Source organism: Alligator sinensis, unplaced genomic scaffold (assembly GCF_000455745.1).
Source record: "Alligator sinensis unplaced genomic scaffold, ASM45574v1 scaffold269_1, whole genome shotgun sequence".
Taxonomy (NCBI): Eukaryota; Metazoa; Chordata; order Crocodylia; family Alligatoridae; genus Alligator; species Alligator sinensis.
This window is the reverse complement of record NW_005842048.1, coordinates 42,647-63,612: the sequence shown is the minus strand read 5'-3', so window position 1 is coordinate 63,612 and position 20,966 is coordinate 42,647. Positions and strand designations below refer to the sequence as shown.

The 20,966-nt window shown below is 42.6% G+C and overlaps 1 protein-coding gene across 3 annotated transcripts in view; it reads left to right on the top strand.

The window, feature by feature from the left end:
- The window catches only part of CERKL (ceramide kinase like), a 115,252-nt gene that overhangs the window by 71,244 nt on the left and 23,042 nt on the right, over positions 1-20,966 (top strand). For all 3 annotated transcript variants that reach the window (XM_025203232.1, XM_025203230.1, XM_025203231.1), the window contains 2 exons: positions 11,737-11,800; positions 19,762-19,904. In XM_025203232.1, coding sequence (XP_025059017.1) covers positions 11,737-11,800; positions 19,762-19,904 — 207 coding nt within the window. The remainder of the gene's footprint in view (positions 1-11,736; positions 11,801-19,761; positions 19,905-20,966) is intronic.

The following is a 20,966-nucleotide window of genomic DNA, read 5'->3' as shown; positions in this document are numbered from 1 at the left end:
CCTGGGCATGACCTAAAACTGCACCCTGCCGGGAGTGGGTGGCCTAATGGGGCTCCCAGTAGCACGGGATCCTCCAGGAAATACCAGGCCAGTTACCACCCGGGTGAAAGGCAGGTTGGGGTGCCTTAATAACCCCAGCTTCCACAACTGGGTGTGTTACACCCTTGTAAGGTCCAGAAGGCAGACCCAGAAGAGAGGATGGAGCTATAGACTCAGAAGCCTGACTTGAAATCCCTCAACTGGTCAATGCCGGTGCCAGGACCAGAAGGGTCAAAGGGCCAGTGGCGCACCACAAGGGACTTTTCCAGTCATCTGGGACCTCTCCTGATCACCATGAGTTTTCAAAGATCATGGCCAGTGGTTCTTCAGTCACATTGGCCAATTCCTTCAATACCCTTGAGTGTATCCTGTCAGTCCCCATGGGCTTGTACATGTTTAGCTTTTCTAAATAGTTCCTATCTTGTTCTTTTGCCACAGTTGGCTGCTCACCTCCTTCACAAACTGCTGCAAGGTGCAGCAGTCTCAGAGCTGACCTTGCCTGTGAAGACTGAGGTGAAAAAGGCATCGAGTACTTCAGCCTTTTCCAAATCATCTGTCACTAGGTTGCCTCCCCCATTTAATAAAGGATCCACACTTTCCCTGATCTTCCTCTTGGTGGTGACATACTTGTAGAAACCTTTCTTGTTACCCTTCATATCCCTTGCTATCTACAACTCCAGTTATGCTTTGGCCTTCCTGATTTCATCCTTGCATGCCCAAACAATGCTTTTATACTCCTCCCTAGTTTTGTCCCAGTTTCAACTTCTTGTAAGCTTCCTTTTTGTGTTTTATCTCACTGAAGAGTTCCATGGTTAAGCCAAGCTGGGCTTCTGCTGTACTTGCTAGTCTTCCTGTGCATCTGGATCCTTCATTCCTCTACCTTTACTAAGGTTTCTTTAAAGTACAGCCAGTTCTCCAGGACTCCTCCCCTCAGACTGGCCTCCCTTGAGATCCTGCCAATCAATTCCCTGAGAGAGTCAAAGTCTGCTTTTCTGAAGTCCAGGGTCCATACTCTACTGCTCCCCTTCCTTCATTTCCTGAGAATCCAGAACTCAGTCATTTCATGGATGCTGCTGCCCAAGTTGATATTCACTACTACATTCTCCTCCAAATCTTCCCTGTTTGTGAGCAGGGAAGAGGATCAAGTGCAGGGTCAAGTAGCATGGCCCCTAGTTAGCCTCTCCAACACTTGCAGTCTCCAAAAACTTCCTGGATTGCCTATGCACTGCTGTATTGCTCTCCCAGCAGATGTCAGGTTGACTGAAGTCCCCCATGAGAACCAGGGCTTATGATTGAGACACTTACATTAGCTGTTTGAAGAAAGCCTCATCTTCCATTCTCCTGGTCTGGTCAATGCTGGACACCAACCACAACATCACCCTTGTTGCTCTTCCCTCTGACCCTATCTCAAGTTTCATACTGGAGCTCTGAGTAATCATACACTCTTTTACATAAAAAGCAACTCCATTTCCTCTTATCCCCTTCCTGCCCTTCCTGAACAGTTTATACCAATCCATGACAGTGCTCCAGTCATATGAGCTATCCCACCAACTCTGTTATTCCAATTATGTCATAGTTCCATGACTGTGCAAGGACTTCCCATTCCTCCTGCTTGTTTCTTAGGCTCTGTGCATTCATATACAGCCACCTGAGGTAACTAGTCGATTGCCTTACTTATGCAGGAAGAATGAGAAGGCCTTCCCTGTTGCCTCCTCCTGCTTGCCTAGCCTTCAGGTCAGCTACTTCCCCACTTACGCCAGGGCTCTGTTCACATCTTGAAGTGAAGTGCCCCAAACTGGACTCAGTACTCCAGGTGAGCCCTCACCAATGCTAAATAGAGTAGAGGAGTTGCTTCTCATGATTTGCTAGTGGCCATACTGTCCTAATATTTTGTTGACTTTTTTTGCAATGGTATCATACTGTTGACTCAGATTCAGCATGCAGTCCACTGTTAACTCCCAGGTCCTTCTCTGCAGTACTGGAGCCAAGCCAGTTGTTCCCCAATGTGTAGTTTCTCATTTGATTGATCTATCCTTAATTGCCATATCTGAGTTCTTTTATAGACCATTTGGTAACCTTAGACCCACCAGGCAGTGTAGAAAAATTAAACAACTGAAAAGTAAAAGATTAAAAAATTTGAAAGTAAATCCTGATGTCCACACTGCAGCTCCAGAAGAGCGCAAACAAGATTGGCCCATGGATGCATCTTTGACACTATACCTGAGATGGAAGGCATGGGATATGACATTGTTTGTCTGAACTTTGGCTCACATGCTCTTGGGCAGCTGTCTAAGAAGCAAGAGAAACTTGCCTGGTTAGCTTACTCCTTCCAGAAGGCTTCAAAGTCCAGGTCAGATATGAACACATAGGGCGTGTCCCTACAGGTGGAACCGTGCACTTCCCTGGGGACAATATCCCTGCATGTGCACTCTGGTGTGTGGCAAGTTGCCCTGGATAGGGTAGGGGAGACTGGGGCCAGCACCAACAGCAGCGGCAGTCTGGGTGTGCAGAGCTTGGCTGGCAGCTGGAGCATAGTGTCCCAGCCGCCTGCGGAGGGTTCAGGGATTGAGAGTGTGGTCCGGGGTAGAAAGGTAAGAAAGATTTATTGACTTAACAAAAACACAACTACGCGTAGTAACAAAACAAACAATTACAGACAAAAGCAATTCACTTTGGCAACTTATCGGCAGTCCCCTCTGATACACAGCAAGCTTCTCTTTTCACAAAGTTCAGCGAAGTCAGGAGTCCCTGAACAGCGCTATCTGAAGGGTACGGGGAAGGACCCTGGAATGCAGTGCTTGGGCTCCTCAAGGTCCACAGGCCCACTGATCCAGGCAACAGCTAACTAATTCTTTTCACAGAGCTGTATCTTCCTTCTGAATGGTTTCTAGATATTCTAGGCAATTTAAAGCTTCTGAATGGTTCTGATAACATACAACCACTCAGATTCCTTTTACTTCAACTGTCCTTAGACTGACCAATAGCAGTACAAGCTTTGCATTCCTTTGATAAGGTAATTTTAACTATGCCACAGGGCTTTACTACTTCAAGGCTTTGCTAAATGTACTAGGCCTTACTTTATACAAGGCCTCACTACATCTTAGACTTTAATTAGCCTTTTAGCAACAACATATAGCTTAATATCTAAACAAATACAGAAAAACACTTGTTCTAATTTTCATAGAGCCTTCAGCAAGCACCTTTATCACACAGGCACACTTTTCAGCTGTCACACTCCACCCCTTGCTTGCTGAAGCACTATGATAGATACAATTGAAATGCTAAAGTCACATGCGCTACATCGGGAAATGGGGAGGGATCTATAAATTTAGCTTGCATAGCATGAACAGATCTACAACACCAACGATTAAAACACCATTCAGCTGTTGGCACTAGGGCAATGCAGAATAGTATGATGCTCAAGATGGTTAGCCACGTAGCTGAGGTGGCACTTGGTGACACACAAATAGTACAGATTACATCATACCATTTACATGGCTTGGGCACGTTGACATCTAGACTGATGATTCGCCCGCCCTCCCGAGCAAGGAGAGCCAACTGAGTGCCTTGCCGAGCCTTTGGCTCAAGGCTTTGCAGCTTATTTTTCACTTCATTCTACTTTTCTAACTGTGGCATGTCTACATCTGGTACTCATGAAGTGGGTATCATAAAGGTGAGAGATATAGTCTCAGAGGAAAGTTCTGGCCATTTTAGGGCAATAGTACGGTTACTTAATTGCAGTAGAACAACGGCTCCACTTTTAGCTCCTAAGCAACATGAATTGCACAAAGTCTAGGTGGTACCATTTTCATGCATCAAACGACCTGTTTCTTTCCAACAAACACGTTGCCCTATTGTTATGTATGACATATTAGGTAACTCATATATGCAGGTCATGTTAGGTGGGCTGAGAGGCCAGCCTCTCCGTAGGGTCACTAATCCAATCAAGGTGCTACTAATTTGAACTAAGGGAGACTGTGTTACATACCGAGGGCCATCGGGGGTAACTATTTCCCATATGGGGCAATGCAGATTCTAGTCTCAAAGGCATCCTCTTCCTGGTCCCATGTTTAGCAAATAAGCAGTGATCTAGTTTCCATCTTTTACCCCTTGTACCAGGAATGAACATTTTCCTTTATCACAGCCTTCCCAAGTGGTAATCTAGATACTTTGATAGGGGTATTTCTCTTTAAATGTTGCAGGCATCCCATGAGTCTCTTAAGCCAGGGGGCCATTCTCTATTTTTAACGTTGTTTATTACCTGGGAAAAATGCATATTTAATGATAACTGAACTTGCGCAGCAGCAGTACTCCAAGTTTGGTTTTTGTCTGCTTTAAAAGCAGTGTCCATCGTGACCTGGGCAAGATGGGCTGTCTCTAATCCTACATCAGTTAGCAATTCGTCAGTTTGCTCTAACATTTTTCTTTGAGCATGCCTCCCCTAGTGAGCAGCCCTACTGCCTGTCGGAAATTTGCTACTCCTTCAATGTTTTTCTGGGATTTATCCAAGTTCCACACAATCATAGCTGAGTTAAGTCCGTCCTAAAGATAACCTGGAGTGTCTCTTTGTCTGCGGGACTTAAGTGCACTTATGGAATGGAAAATGTTTGACCATTTTCATCTAAGCAACTCTTTAGCTACCCGGGCTCCTGAACAGTTTGGAAAAGTAGCTCGAACATACCATTGTTCTGGTCTGAACAATACTTGGGCAGTGAACAATGAAGCATTTAGGAGGGTTGGGATTTTAACTTGTGACCTCCACCAAGATGTGGAATTATACACGGGCGGTGTCAGGGCCTCCTGTGGGGGAATGGCCAGAGACAGTAGTGAACACCCCGTTTTCTCACAGATCACATTTATCCTTCCTTCTTTGGGAGTCTGTAACTATGCTTCACCTCTCAGAGAGCGAAAGAGCTCCCACTGTCGCTCATGGGGACGATGCTGTATTGGGTTAATGAAACAGCATTGTCCTGGCAGAATCATAGCACTAATTTGCTTTAGAAACCCCACTGGTATAAAAGGATGAGGATAAGTGGTGGAGACTTGTGGATACAGCCTTCTTCTGGTTGTATTAAAGTGGGTACCATTCCACCATGCCTCTGTATAGGTATGATTCACAAACCATGTAATAACTTTGTTCCAACCTGTAATGTGCTCTCCCACCTGGTGGGCCTCACACCATTGCTGGAGACTGTTGTTAGCCATAGGGATGGGAGGGGGTAGATTCTCCCGAGCAGTGGCTCGAGAGGCTGAACAGATGCAGAATGCACTACTGGGGACACAAACTCAGGGGCGTTGAGCTCAATGGGGTTCCCCTCAGGAAGTATGTAACAACAAATTCCCAAACGAGCAGGGCTACAACAATCACCTCCCCTCCCACAGTTAGCCATTCCAGCCTTCAGGTAGGGAATGAACCCAAGGTAATAACTGGTGCCACAGGTGCACTGACAGTTACCACCTTGCCAGTCAACTATCCTGTTTCTTCTACTCAGAGACCAGGACTTCACTTGCTCCGGGGTGGCAGGTTTCTTCTAGTATGGATACTGCAGCTGGACCACGTGAAGGCCATCTGGACGCGTTTCCAGGGGATGCTCTGCAGGGTCAGGCCACTCCTTGAGGTCTTCAGGAGTAAGTTCGTTAATATCTGGGTAATAAGAAGGATAGCAGACACGCCCTACCCAGGAGACACAATAAGGCGTTAATAAAAAGAGTACATTCATAACAGTCTATCACTTCATGGTGCCAGTCAATTTAGACTGGTGACAGAGCAGGACTCGCCTTCAGTGGCAGGCTCAACTAGAAATGGTTATGGCTGCACTTGTGGACAGATCCAGTCTGTAGGAACAAGACAGCAAGGAGCTTGGCTCCTGTTAGATAAATCTGACTTAAATACCTACTATGTATTATGCATACCTTTTGCTAATAGTGTCCCCTCCCATTATTTTTTTGAGGATGCTTCACTACTACCCAATTTCCTGCCTGGAGCTTTCTTGGGTCACCACCCCTAGGTTGCTCGACTGCCGGCTCCCGGGGACCACCCAATCCAAAGGCCTGTTGCATGGGGTTACCTCCCGGACTGGGTCAGTTATTGGCCTAATTGATAGCTCGATCCAGGTGCAAGTTCCAGTTTTTAAGAGCCAGGCCAGCGGCTACCTGCAAATTGCATTTGAGGATGCCATTGGCTTGCTCTGCGAATCTGTTAGACTGCAGATGGTATGGGCTGTGATATGTCCATAACATGCTATGTTTCGTGGTCCAGTCATACACAAGATGATTGCAGAAGTGAGGGCCATTATTGTTCTGTAGTTCTATAGGTGGTGGATACACAGCTAGCAGAGTTTCCAGTGCTGCACAAGTGTCCTGAGCTGTAGCTCTTGCTGAGGTGCGGGCGAATGTTATCTCTGTAGCAACTTCTACAGCTACAAACACGTAGTGTCGCAACGTGTCTTTGATACTAGTGGATTCTATCCATGCAGGCTTATAATACTGGATGCTTTCTGTCAAGGCTGGTAGTGATGGGATGGCAGCCATCAAAGGGTCAGTATTAGCATTCAAAGTTCGAAAGTCAATAGGCAACTGTCACCCTCCATTCGGCTTGCGCACTGGCCACACTGGATTGTTATACAGAGAGTGAGTTCGAATAGTAGTCTCATCTTTTAACTGCTGGCTTATAATGCACTGAATAGGTTAGGTGGCCTGGGGAGAGTTCGATACTGGGGTCTGTGTACTCCTTTTATGGGAAGCAGGGTTAGTGGGATCATGCTACATCGAGTTACAGGTGTTATAGCTGTTTCTTCTCGTTCTTGGTGAAGCACTGCGCACTCAAACTGCCAATTTTTGTTCAAGGGCAAATCGCTGTCTTTTTAGTACATTAAGTCCCAGTAAGCTTGGTTCCCCTTTAAGTATTACTGCGGCCGCTGTTACCTTAGAGCCATTGGGTAATGCGAAGGTTGCTCGGACTAGATGTCCTGGTCGTCTGGTGCCTCCGACTCCAATTACTAGATAAGGGGTTCCTTTCTCCCCCTTCCAATCTGCGGAATTTAAAATGCAAATCTGAGCACCCGTGTTTAATAGCATATTAATTGACTTTTTACTTTTACTTAGTTGAAACTGTACAGGTATCTGAATTAAGAGGCCAATATTAACTTTAGATACTGGTCCTCAGCCTGCTACTACCCGCATTGTGGCTTCTTTCATTGGGGGTTGGGCTGGCCGGACTCCCTAGGCCATGTGGTCAGGCAGGGTAAAGGCTGGTGGCCCCGCATGTGCCTAGGAAAATGTTGACAGTTTTGCCCTCAGGGCAGAGAATCTCTCTGGTGACATTGTTGGTGGTGCAGAAGGCTCTGCTTTTGGTCTTGCCTTTTTGGTACAGTGTTTAGCCCTCAGCTCTCTCAAGACACTGGAGGGCAGTCTATTGATTTGCACTTCATTGTAACAGGCAGCTAACAAGTGTTTCCACATTTTTGCTTGCGGAGTCTTGGGCCGGCCTTTCTTGGCTTTTCTTAACAATTCGTGGGGTCAGGGGGTTTATCTTTCGCTGAGGCCACTGCCATGGCCTTGGCAGTTTCCGTCAGCTTGGTAAGCCTTGGCTTCTGCAAAATGGGTAGAAGCTGCGCTAATTGCTGGATCGCATCTCTTACTGGGTGATTCACAACCTTTGGCTCCAAGGCCAACAAGACCGAGGTACACTCTGTTGGTGCTTGTCAGCAAAACTTCCTCCACAACGGTGCTGTCACGACTTCTGCATCTCACGTGAGAGTCCAAACTGCTGCACGAATGATTTCAATTAGTGATAATAGATACAAGCAGCGGACTTCCCTGGGGACAACATCCCTGCATGTGCACTCTGGTGTGTGGCAAGTTGCCCTGGATAGGGTAGGGGAGACTGGGGCCAGCACCAACAGCAGCGGCAGTCTGGGTGTGCGGAGCTTGGCTGGCAGCTGGAGCATAGTGTCCCAGCCGCCTGCGGAGGGTTCAGGGATTGAGAGTGTGGTCCGGGGTAGAAAGGTAAGAAAGATTTATTGACTTAACAAAAACACAACTACGCGTAGTAACAAAACAAACAATGACATACAAAAGCAATTCACTTTGGCAACTTATCGGCAGTCCCCTCTGATACATAGCAAGCTTCTCTTTTCACAAAGTTCAGCGAAGTCAGGAGTCCCTGAACAGTGCTGTCCGGAGGGTACGGGGAAGGACCCTGGAATGCAGTGCTTGGGCTCCTCAAGGTCCACAGGCCCACTGATCCAGGCAACAGCTAACTAATCCTTTTCACAGAGCTGTATCTTCCTTCTGAATGGTTTCTAGATATCCTAGGCAATTTAAAGCTTCTGAATGGTTCTGATAACATACAACCACTCAGATTCCTTTTACTTCAACTGTCCTTAGACGGACCAATAGCAGTACAAGCTTTGCATTCCTTTGATAAGGTAATTTTAACTATGCCACTGGGCTTTTCTACTTCAAGGCTTTGCTAAATGTACTAGGCCTTACTTTATACAAGGCCTCACTACATCTTAGACTTTAATTAGCCTTTTAGCAACAACATATAGCTTAATATCTAAACAAATACAGAAAAACACTTGTTCTAATTTTCATAGAGCCTTCAGCAAGCACCTTTATCACACAGGCACACTTTTCAGCTGTCACAGCATAGCTGTAGCCAGCCAGCCTCTGATTTTAGGTGGACCATGCTGCTACCACATGGGCCACCCTGCTTTTTTCTGGTTCATTTTTTTGTTGTTGACACCAGGTCAAAAAAACCTGGTGCACTGCAAATTAGCAGTGCGGCAAATGCCTGCATGTGCAGCATTTATAGTTTGTGGCACCTCAAACTGCACATATGTACTTTTTTGGATGTGCCCATAGAGTCAGCCTGCACTTCGGATATTTATTATACTAATGATCAACATTTGACAGTTTAACCAGATTTAAAAGAGATTGGACAAATTCCTGGAGGAAAGGGGCATCAGTAGCTATTGGGCATGGGAATTAAGGGTACAGCTTCTGAATCAGAAATTCCTAGACCAGTGGTTCCCAAACTCTGACTGATTGTGCACCACCAGTTTAAAACAATACAACCTGAAGTACCACCAGATGGGGTGTGGGTGGGTGTGTATGGTAGAGGTGTGTGGGGGGTTTGTGAGGGGGTGTGGCTGTGTGTGTGGGGGAGCATAGGGTATGTTGTGGGGTTGTATATATGTGGGGGGTTGCAGGGGTAGAGTGCAGGTGTGTGGGGATTGTGAGGTGTGAGGGAGGGTGGGGGGTGTGGGAATCCCCTCAGATTCCCCCGATGGCACAGCAGCAGGCAGGAGTGCTCAGGGTGCCCAGTGGGGTGCAGCTTTGACCAGCACGGCACATTGCAACGAGAGTCTCATCCTCCACTGGGTAGTCTCTATTGCCAGAGCTCCCCACACTTACCAGGCATGGGAGGGAAGCCCTGTGCACTGGAGCTGGCTGCCTCCCCTAGGAGAAAGTGCTTGTGGCTTCCCTCGTGTGCTGTACAACCCTGGTGGGCAAGGCAGCTGGCTCCAGTGCACAGAGTTTCCCTCCCATGCCCAGTGTGTGTGAGGCCGGAGCCATGCCCCACCAGGTGCCTGCACTGGGCACGAATTCCCTGAGTGCCCCCGCCTCCACCTGCTGCTGCGTACCACTGACAGGTTGTCTGCGTACCACTCATTGGGAACCACTATCCTAGACCTTAAATGCTGGAGGCTGCAAGTGCTAGAGGAACTGTGGTAAAAACCCTGGGTATAGCCTTTCAGTGGATCCCTTTCAACCACTGACAGGTTGTCTGCGTACCACTCATTGGGAACCACTATCCTAGACCTTAAATGCTGGAGGCTGCAAGTGCTAGAGGAACTGTGGTAAAAACCCTGGGTATAGCCTTTCAGTGGATCCCTTTCAGCATCCATTCTTTGCCACTGTGTGACACAGGGTACTAGGCAAGATGGACCTGTGGTCTAACCCAGTAAATGGTAGTTCTTACGTTACATTCTTTTTTTAAAAATCTTTGCACAAAAAGCAATGTATTTACAAAATTTTTATTTGTTGCTATAAGGATATAAGGACAGAGAACTGAATACAATAATACATTAATATTAAAGGCTTTCCCTTGCCTAAAAACACTTCTACATGAATCCAGTTTTGTGAAAAATTTTGGAAATTGCTAAATATATTCACCCAGTATCATATAGTACCATGCAGAGAGCTGAGCTAGTTCTGCACTGGAATGGTATAGCTGCATGTGTGTGGTTACATTCCCAAGTGAGTTAGCTCTGTTTCGCAGCAGGAACTATTAGCCCAAGCAGCCTGCCAGGTGAACATGGTTAAGCTACTTCTGGTTCAGAAGCTAGTGCATAAAGTGCTAGTTTGGGTATGTTTGGACAGAGCTGCCATATACCATGTAGACCTACACTTTTTTAGTTACAACATGTTATATGCTTCTGCAAATACCAGAATTATAAATGCAGTAGCTCTGATTTCACGATAGCTTCAAACTTTCCCAAGATATGCTAACATAGTTTGTAGTTCATATAAACGTGATACTGTGAAAATTCATTAAGAATACTAAATTGTAGATTTTTGCAGATGTGCATTCTATTACTATAATTGTTTAATATGAAAAATCTTTTTTTTTTCAAAATGTATTAATGTTGAAGAACATAAGCATTAAATATACTTTGGTTTAAAGCTTTTCATTCTTGTCAGCAGCATCTGGGTGGTCTACAAAAGTAGTACATTATAATGTGGGGATAGATAATACTGCTGGATACGGAATGATTATTTTAGACACCAAGACTAATAATTTTAACAATATCTAGAAACATTGTAGAAAAGGCTTGAACCATACTAGCACCAGGGACAGACAAGCATGAAAGATTAATGTAATTTTGCATATAATGATGCACATTCTTACACAAAAAATCCATCTGCAAGTGTCATGTCAGTCAGCAGAAATCTTTGATGGGTGGATGCAGCTGGGCTGTCTCTTCTGGCAAAGCTGCCCTAGAAAATGCTAAATGTGGTTATGATGATTTGTGCCATCTGTAGTATGCCAGTTCATCCTGTCTTCACTGGCATTTACACTACCACATAGGGCATGAACAACCACAAAGACAGCAATGTAGAGTGACAGATTCATTTCCTCCAGAGGCTACAGACTCTGGTGTATACTCATGCCACCCTCCTCCCTATGTTCTATGCTATTATTGCTGGTATTTGGCTTTATTTCACATTTCCATATTTAACTCTTCATATTTTTAGTTAGCGTTTTGCATATTCTATGCAAAGCCAAATGAATGCTATTGGTATTCAAATTATTTATGTCTAAATGAAGATAGGCTTAAATTTTGTTGAGAATTTGCCAGCATGGAAACCTGTATTTTTGATCTATAAACAAATAATGTTTGTCTTACGAATTTAAAAGCACCAACTTTAAATTAAAAAATGACTGTGTATGGGATACAGTACAGTAACAAATTACCGTAACTGAGTAGATATTTGACTGTTGCATTCATAAAGCTGTGAAACGTTCAAGCTATTTAATACATTTAACGATCAGAAAATAAACCATCAAGAATACATTTTCACTTATACTTTTATTATAATGTTCATGTCTAAATAATGTATGTTAAGTTGTTGAGTGATTTATTTTTCAATATTTTAGTATTGTAATGCTTGAAATATCTTCCATAGTAACTGAATACAAAGGACATGCTCTCTCAGTACTTAAAGAATGTGAACTCCAGGCATTTGATGGGTAAGTTTGGTATTATAGATATAGATATAGATACAGATACAGATAGTATATAGTGATATATGTATAATCAAGTGATGTTATTCCTATAACTATACTTTTTGGTTAATATAGAGAATTCCTGTTGGTAGAATTTTAGATTTAATTTATTATTCTATTTTCAGGTATATATTTCAATAAATTTTGTATCGGTACTTGGCATGTACAGCATGGCTGAGTTTTCTTTTGTCTTCAAAACTTATCTTAGAAACTTTAGGTTTGTTGAACATGCATTCATTGATAATTTTATTACTCAGTCCTAGAAAATAACTGTAAGACTTCTTAGTTTTCTCTCAAATGTCAACATCCTATATTTTGAAGAATTACACAAATACTATACTTTAAACTCTTTCCATACAAATAGTTCCTAATGTGTATAATACTTTCCCTTAAAAATACTATATTTAAAATAGGCTGAACATTTTATTTTCTTTAAAAATTGTTAAAGAACTGATTCAAAACAAGTAAATCAAAGGATGGAAATGTATCCTGATTAGTTCAAAACCCTGCCTAATCTTGTCAACAATGCAGTAGGAAAGGGAACAGGATTAGGTTTTCTATGCACAAAGTGATATTACAGGACATGGAAGTCTGGAGCTAATTTTACAGCTGTGAGTGGATTTTTTATTTTTCTAGGTTCTTGTATTGAGCGAATACACACAAGAAGGTTTAAGTAATACTTTGTAAACCTCATAGTTCTAAAAATATATCAAGTTGGAGAATGAAAACTACCCCAATTAACTGACTACAAAGAAAGGATATATATTTGTGTCTGGGTACATTTACTTGCCTAATTCACAGAGAAGGTCTCCTACAATTTATGACTGAGGCACCTTGTAGTAGAGGTTGGGAAGGCAGCTTATTGTACAGAAAGGAGACTTTACTTGGTCCGTTTTGAATCCTTTGTGAGATTTTGTTTCTAAAAGAAGGGTTGTCTGGTAAGTTAAACCAAAAATAGATTAAGATCTCTAAAATCAACTAAAAGGGGCCATTTTTATATTGTGACATTTTTGTGACTTGATGAAAAAGTCTTTTCTCTCTTGCAGAGCCAGGCAGACTCTAGGATCTGAACTCTTTACTCTTGAACCCATAACTTAGCTGCCATTCTAACTTGGTTCTTTCTTTCTGCAACTGGGATGTACAAGGAGGCTGCTGTGGCAGTTGCCTATTGGCTGGGATGTACAAGGAGGCTGCTGTGGCAGTTACCTATTGACCTTTGTCATTATTTCACCTACCAGGAAAAGCAATGTAAACAATGCTGGGAGGGTTGGGGGGAACAATGCACTGTGTTGTCTTTCAAGAGTTCATTGTACTCTACATCTAAGAATTGTCTTTTTGTTCACTCTTTGTCAGAATTATAGGAGCAGCCTTGGCTTTGCCAAAGGCAATTCCCAGGGGGAGACAAGAAATAATCATGGAAACTATGGTGAAGTTCTACAGGTCAAAAATGACACTGGCACTTCAAGACAAAAATATCCCGTTTTGGGGAATTTGCTTCCTCCAGATTATTTTCTCTGATGTGATGGATTGAAACCCATATAGCTGGATTTGTCTTTGGGAAAGGAGGATTTAAGTTGTTTTTAAGCTGACTACATAAACAGTTTCTTCTTCTTGGTACTCAGATTGAAACTTGTATTGAAATGAGAAATATAAAAAAAGGCATCTTTCCAGCTCAGCTTCTCTAGCCCCTGCCCTCCCAAAAATAATAATATAAGCGCCCCTGAAGAGATGAGAAAACAGCAGTGTAACGAGGGGCAGGCAAGCAGGGCACCAGAACAGAAATCCCTGGGGATTCTGTGCTACTTTACCAAGTCATCATTTTTCTTGCTGCCAGATTCATTGTTGTCTGTTGTTCCCAGCAACAAGCACTGGGTGCTGCCATGGCTGGAGGTCTCATCAGCTGTGGGACTCCCAGCTGCAGCAGTGCATGGTGCACTGCTGGGAGCTCCGTCAGATGATGGGGCTCCAAGCCACAAGGGCATAGCTATGCTACTTGTTCAAATTAAAGCTGGATAAAAACCAGTTACAAAATTGTTACATATTTTCCATCTTTGATTTTGTAGCTGGTTGGATCTTTTAAAGGTATGCTAGTTACTTTGCACATGTAGTCAGTCTAAATTAATTTCACAATTACCCAGGTAATGCATGTAATATGTAGAGGGGGTTTCAGATACCTTTTTAATGTTCTCTTTGAAGTTCCTTGGAGTCATGATCTAGTCCTCTAGTGCTGTCATGAGCCATGGATGAATTCCATGTATTAAATGTGCTTCTGTTTTTTTGTATTAGACTATTTTAATAGCAGTTACAACTGCTCTGAAGAGTGGAGTTAGCAGCTTTTGGATTTTTTTTTCCTTTTCATTTTTCTGTTCATAAGAACTGATCCTTCAGTTTTCTCCCCAAATTATGTCCAAATCTGCAAGCCAGTTCATTAAACTTAAATTATTTCATTTGAACCATCTTGGGTATCATGAATTTTAGTCAAATCCAAGCAGGATTCTGACAGAACTCCCAGTGCATTGCCCCACAGACAGGAACCAGACCTTCCAGGATCCTTGGTTTTGGAATATTCCTGCCCAAGTTTGTCAGGGGAGCATTTGAAACTCTAGATCCAGCCCTGAGGCAGACTGGTTGGCAGGTATATACTGGAAATGCAGACCGTGAAAGCACAGGATCCTGAGCAGGGGACAGTTCACCTGGTGGTTCTGCCCTAATGGTAGCGATTTTGGAAGCATAGAATTCCCCAGTCCTGTGTCAGCTTACCTAGAGCCACAGCGGCCGTAGAGCACAGAGCCACAGGCCTAGGGACCCTGCATTCCTAAGGTATCTGGTTCTATGGCACATAGCCAGGCTACAACTTGTAAGCTCTCTGCCAGAGATCCAGAAGTCTAAAAGCCCTGAGAGGCCCAGTTCCAAGGATGGACACTAGGGAGCCATGGCTGTAGGTAGGCCTGTTGGAATTTTCTGCTCTAGAGCTGAGGTTCTGATCCTTGAAGGCTTTAATTCTGATCCTTGTAGTCTAGTATCTTTTTGTGATGTAGGGCTCGCCTATAGGGCCACAGATCCTGGGGGTCCTGCAGCCTTTCAGTTAAACTAATGTTCAGGTCAATGTTTCTGTTAGCTGCAGGGTCAGATAAACTTTTCAGTTTTGGAAATACCTTGTTCTGATGTTTTCAAAATTAAATTTCCTCATAATTTCCATTTAATTGGAAATTTGAAATGTTTCAGTCTGAGTTGTACCAAAAACCAAATTCACAAAAACAGCATATTCTATGAATAAGAAATTATGCTTTTTGGCCAGCACAAGCAGTCTTTTAGTATGATGATCTTCAGATATTTTCACTTAGGAATTGAAACCAATTGCTCTCTTGCATGTTCATTTCTTCTCCGTAACTTGTTTTTTGTTTTTTGTACTAACCTTTTTAGTAGCAGTTACAACTGCTCTGAAGAATGGAGTTAAGAGGTGAATGTTTCTTAATGAAGCATCAGAAATAATGTGTCAGTAAAGAACTGGTATACGGTAACCTTTTTCTTTTGGCTCCAAAAAATCTCATACTGGAAAAGAGAAAGCCAAGGGATAGAGCCATTAGGGAGGTGTTTCTGTTGACCTGCCGTGTTTCTATCGACTATTATCCTAGCTTTTTCTTCAAGTGAGATGGAAACTGTAAGTCTGTGCCAGATGGATGGGGGTAACAAGGGAAAAACGGTTTTAGAAAAGTGTGAGAGAGAGAGAGAGAGAGAGAGAGGTTTTTATTTTGATAGGATAGCTTGAACTGAATAACTGTCTCTATACCAAGACACATTCTCAGATCTTGCCTAGGTTCAGAAGATAAATCAGCATCAGAAGCTTATGGTTCGTTACATTTTAAACATTAACTGTAATGAACTGGGAACTAAATACATTTTTGGTGGCTCTGGACACGTTATTTTTGTAGTGCTACGATGGCAAGTGACAGAGCTGCCTGAAGGCCACACAGGATGGCAAAGGCTGACCTAACATTGGAGATGTCTTGGTCAGCCTTTACCACCACTGCAGCCCCCTCACCATTAGTGATCGGTGACAACGACTGATAGAGGTGCCTGCAGGTTGGCTCTTTAGAGCTCCCTGCAGAACCAGCCATTTTCCCTCTCTCCCTCTCCCTTGGAGGATGGGCAGTAGGCAGACTGCTGCATGATACTGAGGGTCAGAGAGATCTGTCCTCATGTTAAATTTGTTGTGGAAAAGGTTCCCAGATCAAAGAAATTGCCATTTGAAACAGCAGCTCCTTCTTCACGGACCCACCCTTTCTGTGGTAGATTATTCACTTTTTCTAAGTGTAACAAACACCTTGAACTTGTGGGCATTTGCTTTTTGTCACTCTAAAATAGCTGGTATGGTAGGACAAATGATCTGTCTAGGGTCTAGGACACATTTCAACATTGTTTGTTTGCTTCTCTGATTTTTAGAAAATTGGCAGTGTCATGGTTGCTCTCAGTTCAGCCAATCCAAAGTATCCCCCTTTTTCCCTACTAAAAAAAAATGTGAATGTTTATCCAGGCTGCTAGAGTATACTCCTCCTCACAGCAGTGGCAGACCCCGTGGAGTAACAAGTATGAAGTTAATGCACTTGTGATACTGCTAGTCCTAGCAGAGCTTAGTGAGGCCAATCTGGGCAGTCTGGAATGGGGCAGCGCAGAGCTGACCAGGGCCAATCAGGGCACGAGGCCAAAGCAGGACCAGGCAAAGGCAGTACTGGCTCGGTTCTGACACATCCCAGTCTGGCCCGTAGACTGGCCTGATGCCATGTATTCAGCCCACGAGACCAAAAGATAGTGTCACTGGCCAAAACAAAGTGTGTTTTGATAATTGATATTTAAGAAGAAAAAGCAAAAACAAACAAACAGCCCTCTTCCCTATTTTGTTGCAGCCCTTTGTTAACTTCTAGCTACTTGTCTTTGTCACTGCCCTATGAAGTCCTGGGGATAGTTTCCCCTCCTTGAATGTCTGTCAACAAACAGTGGGGGATATTATAAAAGACAAAAGATTAACCGTAAAAACACACCTCAATTTCTTGCATCTTATGCTAGGATGAAACTCATTTAAAGCGTTCCCATATTGAAGTCCTTCATTGATACATAACCATGACTGTCTACTGAAGATTAGGACAGTGGTGAATGTAACATAATCCTTCAGACATTGATATTGAAGAACCAAAAAGTTTTGACCATACACCCCAGGGTTTTCACTAACAATTAGGCCTGAAGTATGTTCAAAAGTTTTTTGTTATAGCACCGTAATTGTTTTGATGTGGGCGTTTTTATTCAGAACATTTTTTAAATCAGTGATATGAGTTCAGCAACAGAGAACGAATTAAGAAAAAATTATGAGAGAAGGGGAATATCAAAGAAGTAGAAAAATCCATTTTAAAATAATATAGCAACATTCATTTTCCTTTTTATAACTTACTATTGTAAAACTGGCTGAATTACTGGATATAGTTTTAAGAATACAATAGAACAAATATGGAACAAGCCCAGATTTCAGTAATGTTTCTAAAGTAAATATAACTTATTTTCAGTCTTAAGCATCCTCATAAGATTGTCTGGTTTGTTTCATAAGATTGTTGGAAAACTCATTTTTATTATTAAAATATGTTTATCTTGGAGAAACTGCCATCAACATTCATATGCTTTGTTTTGTAAAACTGCTTAATAGCTGTTTAAGGAACAGAGAAGACACTAGCCACAGCAGTGCTTTTACAGACAAAAGCATTCTCTTCTATAGCCACAGCAGGTGGGAGTTTAATTACCTACTCCAGAAACGATGATTAAGTACCTTCATGCAAAGGATTGCTGGTAGTAGGGTTTTATACCCTGGAATATCCCTCAAGTGTCTGCATAGAGTGTGGATTAGTTGGTTTTTAGCTTTGTCCAAAATATTTTGGTGAAACTCCATTATATTGTCAAGTAATAAACAGTGAAGCATGTTTATGGCTTAGTCTAAGAAAATGATGAGGACTTTATCCTTCATCGTAAGCACATGTACTATCGGATTAGTCTCCTGGCTACAGTGCTCCACACCTATTTAAACTATCTTGGATACTTAATTCATAGCTTAGAGTTGTTAGATATTTATTTACATGCAATAATTGTTTTTACTCAGAAGTCCAAAGCAATACATACAGGAGCAGAAATAAGAAGTACTTACATCTGTGTTGAGTTTTTAGAATAGCTGATGCAGCAGTGAAAACTGATGTTTCTAGGATGACAGCACATAGCTGTAGTTATTTTTATGCTACTATCTCTCTGTTTTCGTAATTAAGTCTTTTACTTTTGAACTTATAGCACAACAGTTAGGCGTACATCAAGGTGACAGTTGACTTCATTGGAGTCAGTCTGTATTAATATATGAAGGCAGAATTTGAACTTCTGGCAAAGTTACTCCCATTAAGCATTACGTTTCTGTAGTTATTATTAAATTTCAGCAATGTAAGTTTCACACAGGCCATACCAGTATCCAAATTGTGGATATAGTTTTAGAGCCAGATGCAGATTGGTTCTATAAGTGCTTTAATGAGACTTATGTGATTTACATTAATTTTAGGTATATGAGTTTCAAAGAATGATTCATGTTGGCTCTGTCCAGTGGCTAAAAAATACATTAGATGGCCAGGTTTATTTGGTGCCCCCACTTTTAGACTACAGAGATCCCTACACTTGTGATTTGTGCCTGCGTGGAACCAACCCACTTCGAGCATGTGGATTCAAAAGTTCTTCCTACACTTAGCTGTGATCAATGTGATCCTGGGAAAACACTTAAACACTACCCAGGTCCCCATTGTGTGTCCTTGGAGCACATATCAAATCACATGATAACTGTTGCTCAAAAACATGAGGGTGGGGAGTTGGTAGTTTGTACCTTTTTCATAGCAGTCTGATGGTTAGAGCACTCTACGAGGAAGTGTTAGACCTCATTTCTGTGCCCATTCGGCCTGAGGACATTGAAGTTCACAGCTCTTACTTCTCCATGAACTGAGCTTACCTGACCTGGAAAAATTTACTGTGGTACCAGTTGACATAATGTTGCCCTTCTTGTTCATTTGTGCTGTTCAAGTTAGTTATATTCATGTTTTTGCCCACCTTTAAGTAACTCTATTTGTGTAATCTTGGCCTAAGAATAGTTAGGCCTCTGAGATGGCAAAAGCCTCCATACAAATGTGACACCATGTATGCAAGCATGCATTCAGTTGATTGTGGAAAAACGCAGATCCTGTGGTTTTCGGTAGCAAACATAAAACTAGAATCCCTGATGATCAGGGTGCTGGTAGTTTTGAACTGTAATAATTGTATCAAAAAGTAGAAATCAGTGCCTTATAACAATTACAGCATTTGCATAACATTTAGTAATCATAGCATATTACATTTTCTTATTCATACTTAATTTTAATGACTTCTGAGTTTTCAGCTTTTTTATGTTTTGATATATTACGGTTTTGGATTAGGTTAGTAGCATTATTGAAAATCACTTTGTATTACAGTGTATTTTTATGGCCATTGCAAGTCAAGATTTTGTGCTTACTAATCTGTTTGATTAGATTAATCAAATCTGATTGATATAGAACTAAGTATTGAACTCTATACCTGATTGATATAGAACTAAGTATTGAACATAGGAAATCATTTTTCATTATCAACTGTACACAGGTTGATATTGTGTGTGTGTGTGTGCAGTTACAAAACTCACATTTTTAAAAACTGGTTTGGAATACGTGTACGTGTGTGGAGGATATGCATATATATTTTTTCTAAGGACAGAGTGATTTTTAGGCATTTGAATTGTAGTTTTCAAAATAATCACAACATGGCAATTGCCTTGTTTCATTTTTGATAAACTATAGTATAAGACAAAATTTTTATCTTACACCATTGTATCTATTCTCTGTTTATAGGGTAGTTTGTGTTGGTGGAGATGGATCCATCAGTGAGGTAGCCCATGGTCTACTACTAAAAGCTCAGATGGATGCTGGGAAAGAGACAGATTACATCCTTACCCCTGTCAGAGCACCAGTTCCTTTTGGCATAATACCAGCAGGTGAGAGCAGAATATACTGATTCACTTAAATTGACTACCTATCTTAAATGTCTTTGGTATGTTTTAGAGTTTTAGCAACCGAAGTTTCCTGTTGAATAATGCCTCTATGTTATTGATTTGGATGGATTCATAATTATGACAAAAAGAAGTCCTTCTCTGAGGAGGGGATCTCTGGAAGGGAAAAACCTGATATCCCCTACATCATCCTCAAAATGGGTTTTGTTCCCATACCTTGTGTACCCGCTTAAGCTAGTGCAGTAGGCGGCATCAATTGCGACTCTGTATAGGTTTAGTAGTCTGACAAACAAAAGTAAATGAAGGTGTAACCCCAGCCAGCTCTCAGTTTTATGCAGAGCTGGGTGCCTGACTCTCACATGTCCCCTTTTATGTGCTCCAGTTAGCATCTGGGGTCCCACTATCACCTTGGTCTTCTTTGCCTGAGGCCTCTGGGGCTGAGAACCCCTCCGGGTTCTTCATCTGCAGTTCTGCATGGATTCTTCCCCTCCTCCGGGATCGCGGGTCCAAAGGAACTGTGGGGCTCTTGAGTCTGCTTCCGCTCTGCTCTTCTGCTGGCCAGCTCTGAGATTCCAGGCACGATTTTATCATGTCACTCCCTGCATGCGCACTGACGCTCAGGGAGTAAGTACTTTTAAAACGGGGCTGTGGCTGTGAACGCTGCTCCATCTCGTAGGATCCTGCATCTGTAGGTGAGTCCTATCCATCTCCAACCCTTACCAGGCAAATTTCCCTTAGAGACTGGGGCCCCTCGCCATGGTTTTTGCCCTTCCCAAGGGGTAAATGATTCCCTCAGCGAGTTATGCTACAACGTTTTGCGACTAGGCCAGTGTGGCAGATCTTGAGATCTATCCCAGATCTTCAGATTTATCTTTATCTAAGACCCTGGTGTCCCCTTACTTCTCTTGCCACCAGCGGGCTTGGCAACAGACAGTTCATTTAATTTTTCCAGAGACGCCTCAAATGAAGCGGTCCTTGGAACCTCTGCAGGAAGCTACATAGAAAAAATGTGAAACTGAATGAACTTTCCCCTCTTATTTCAGCAGG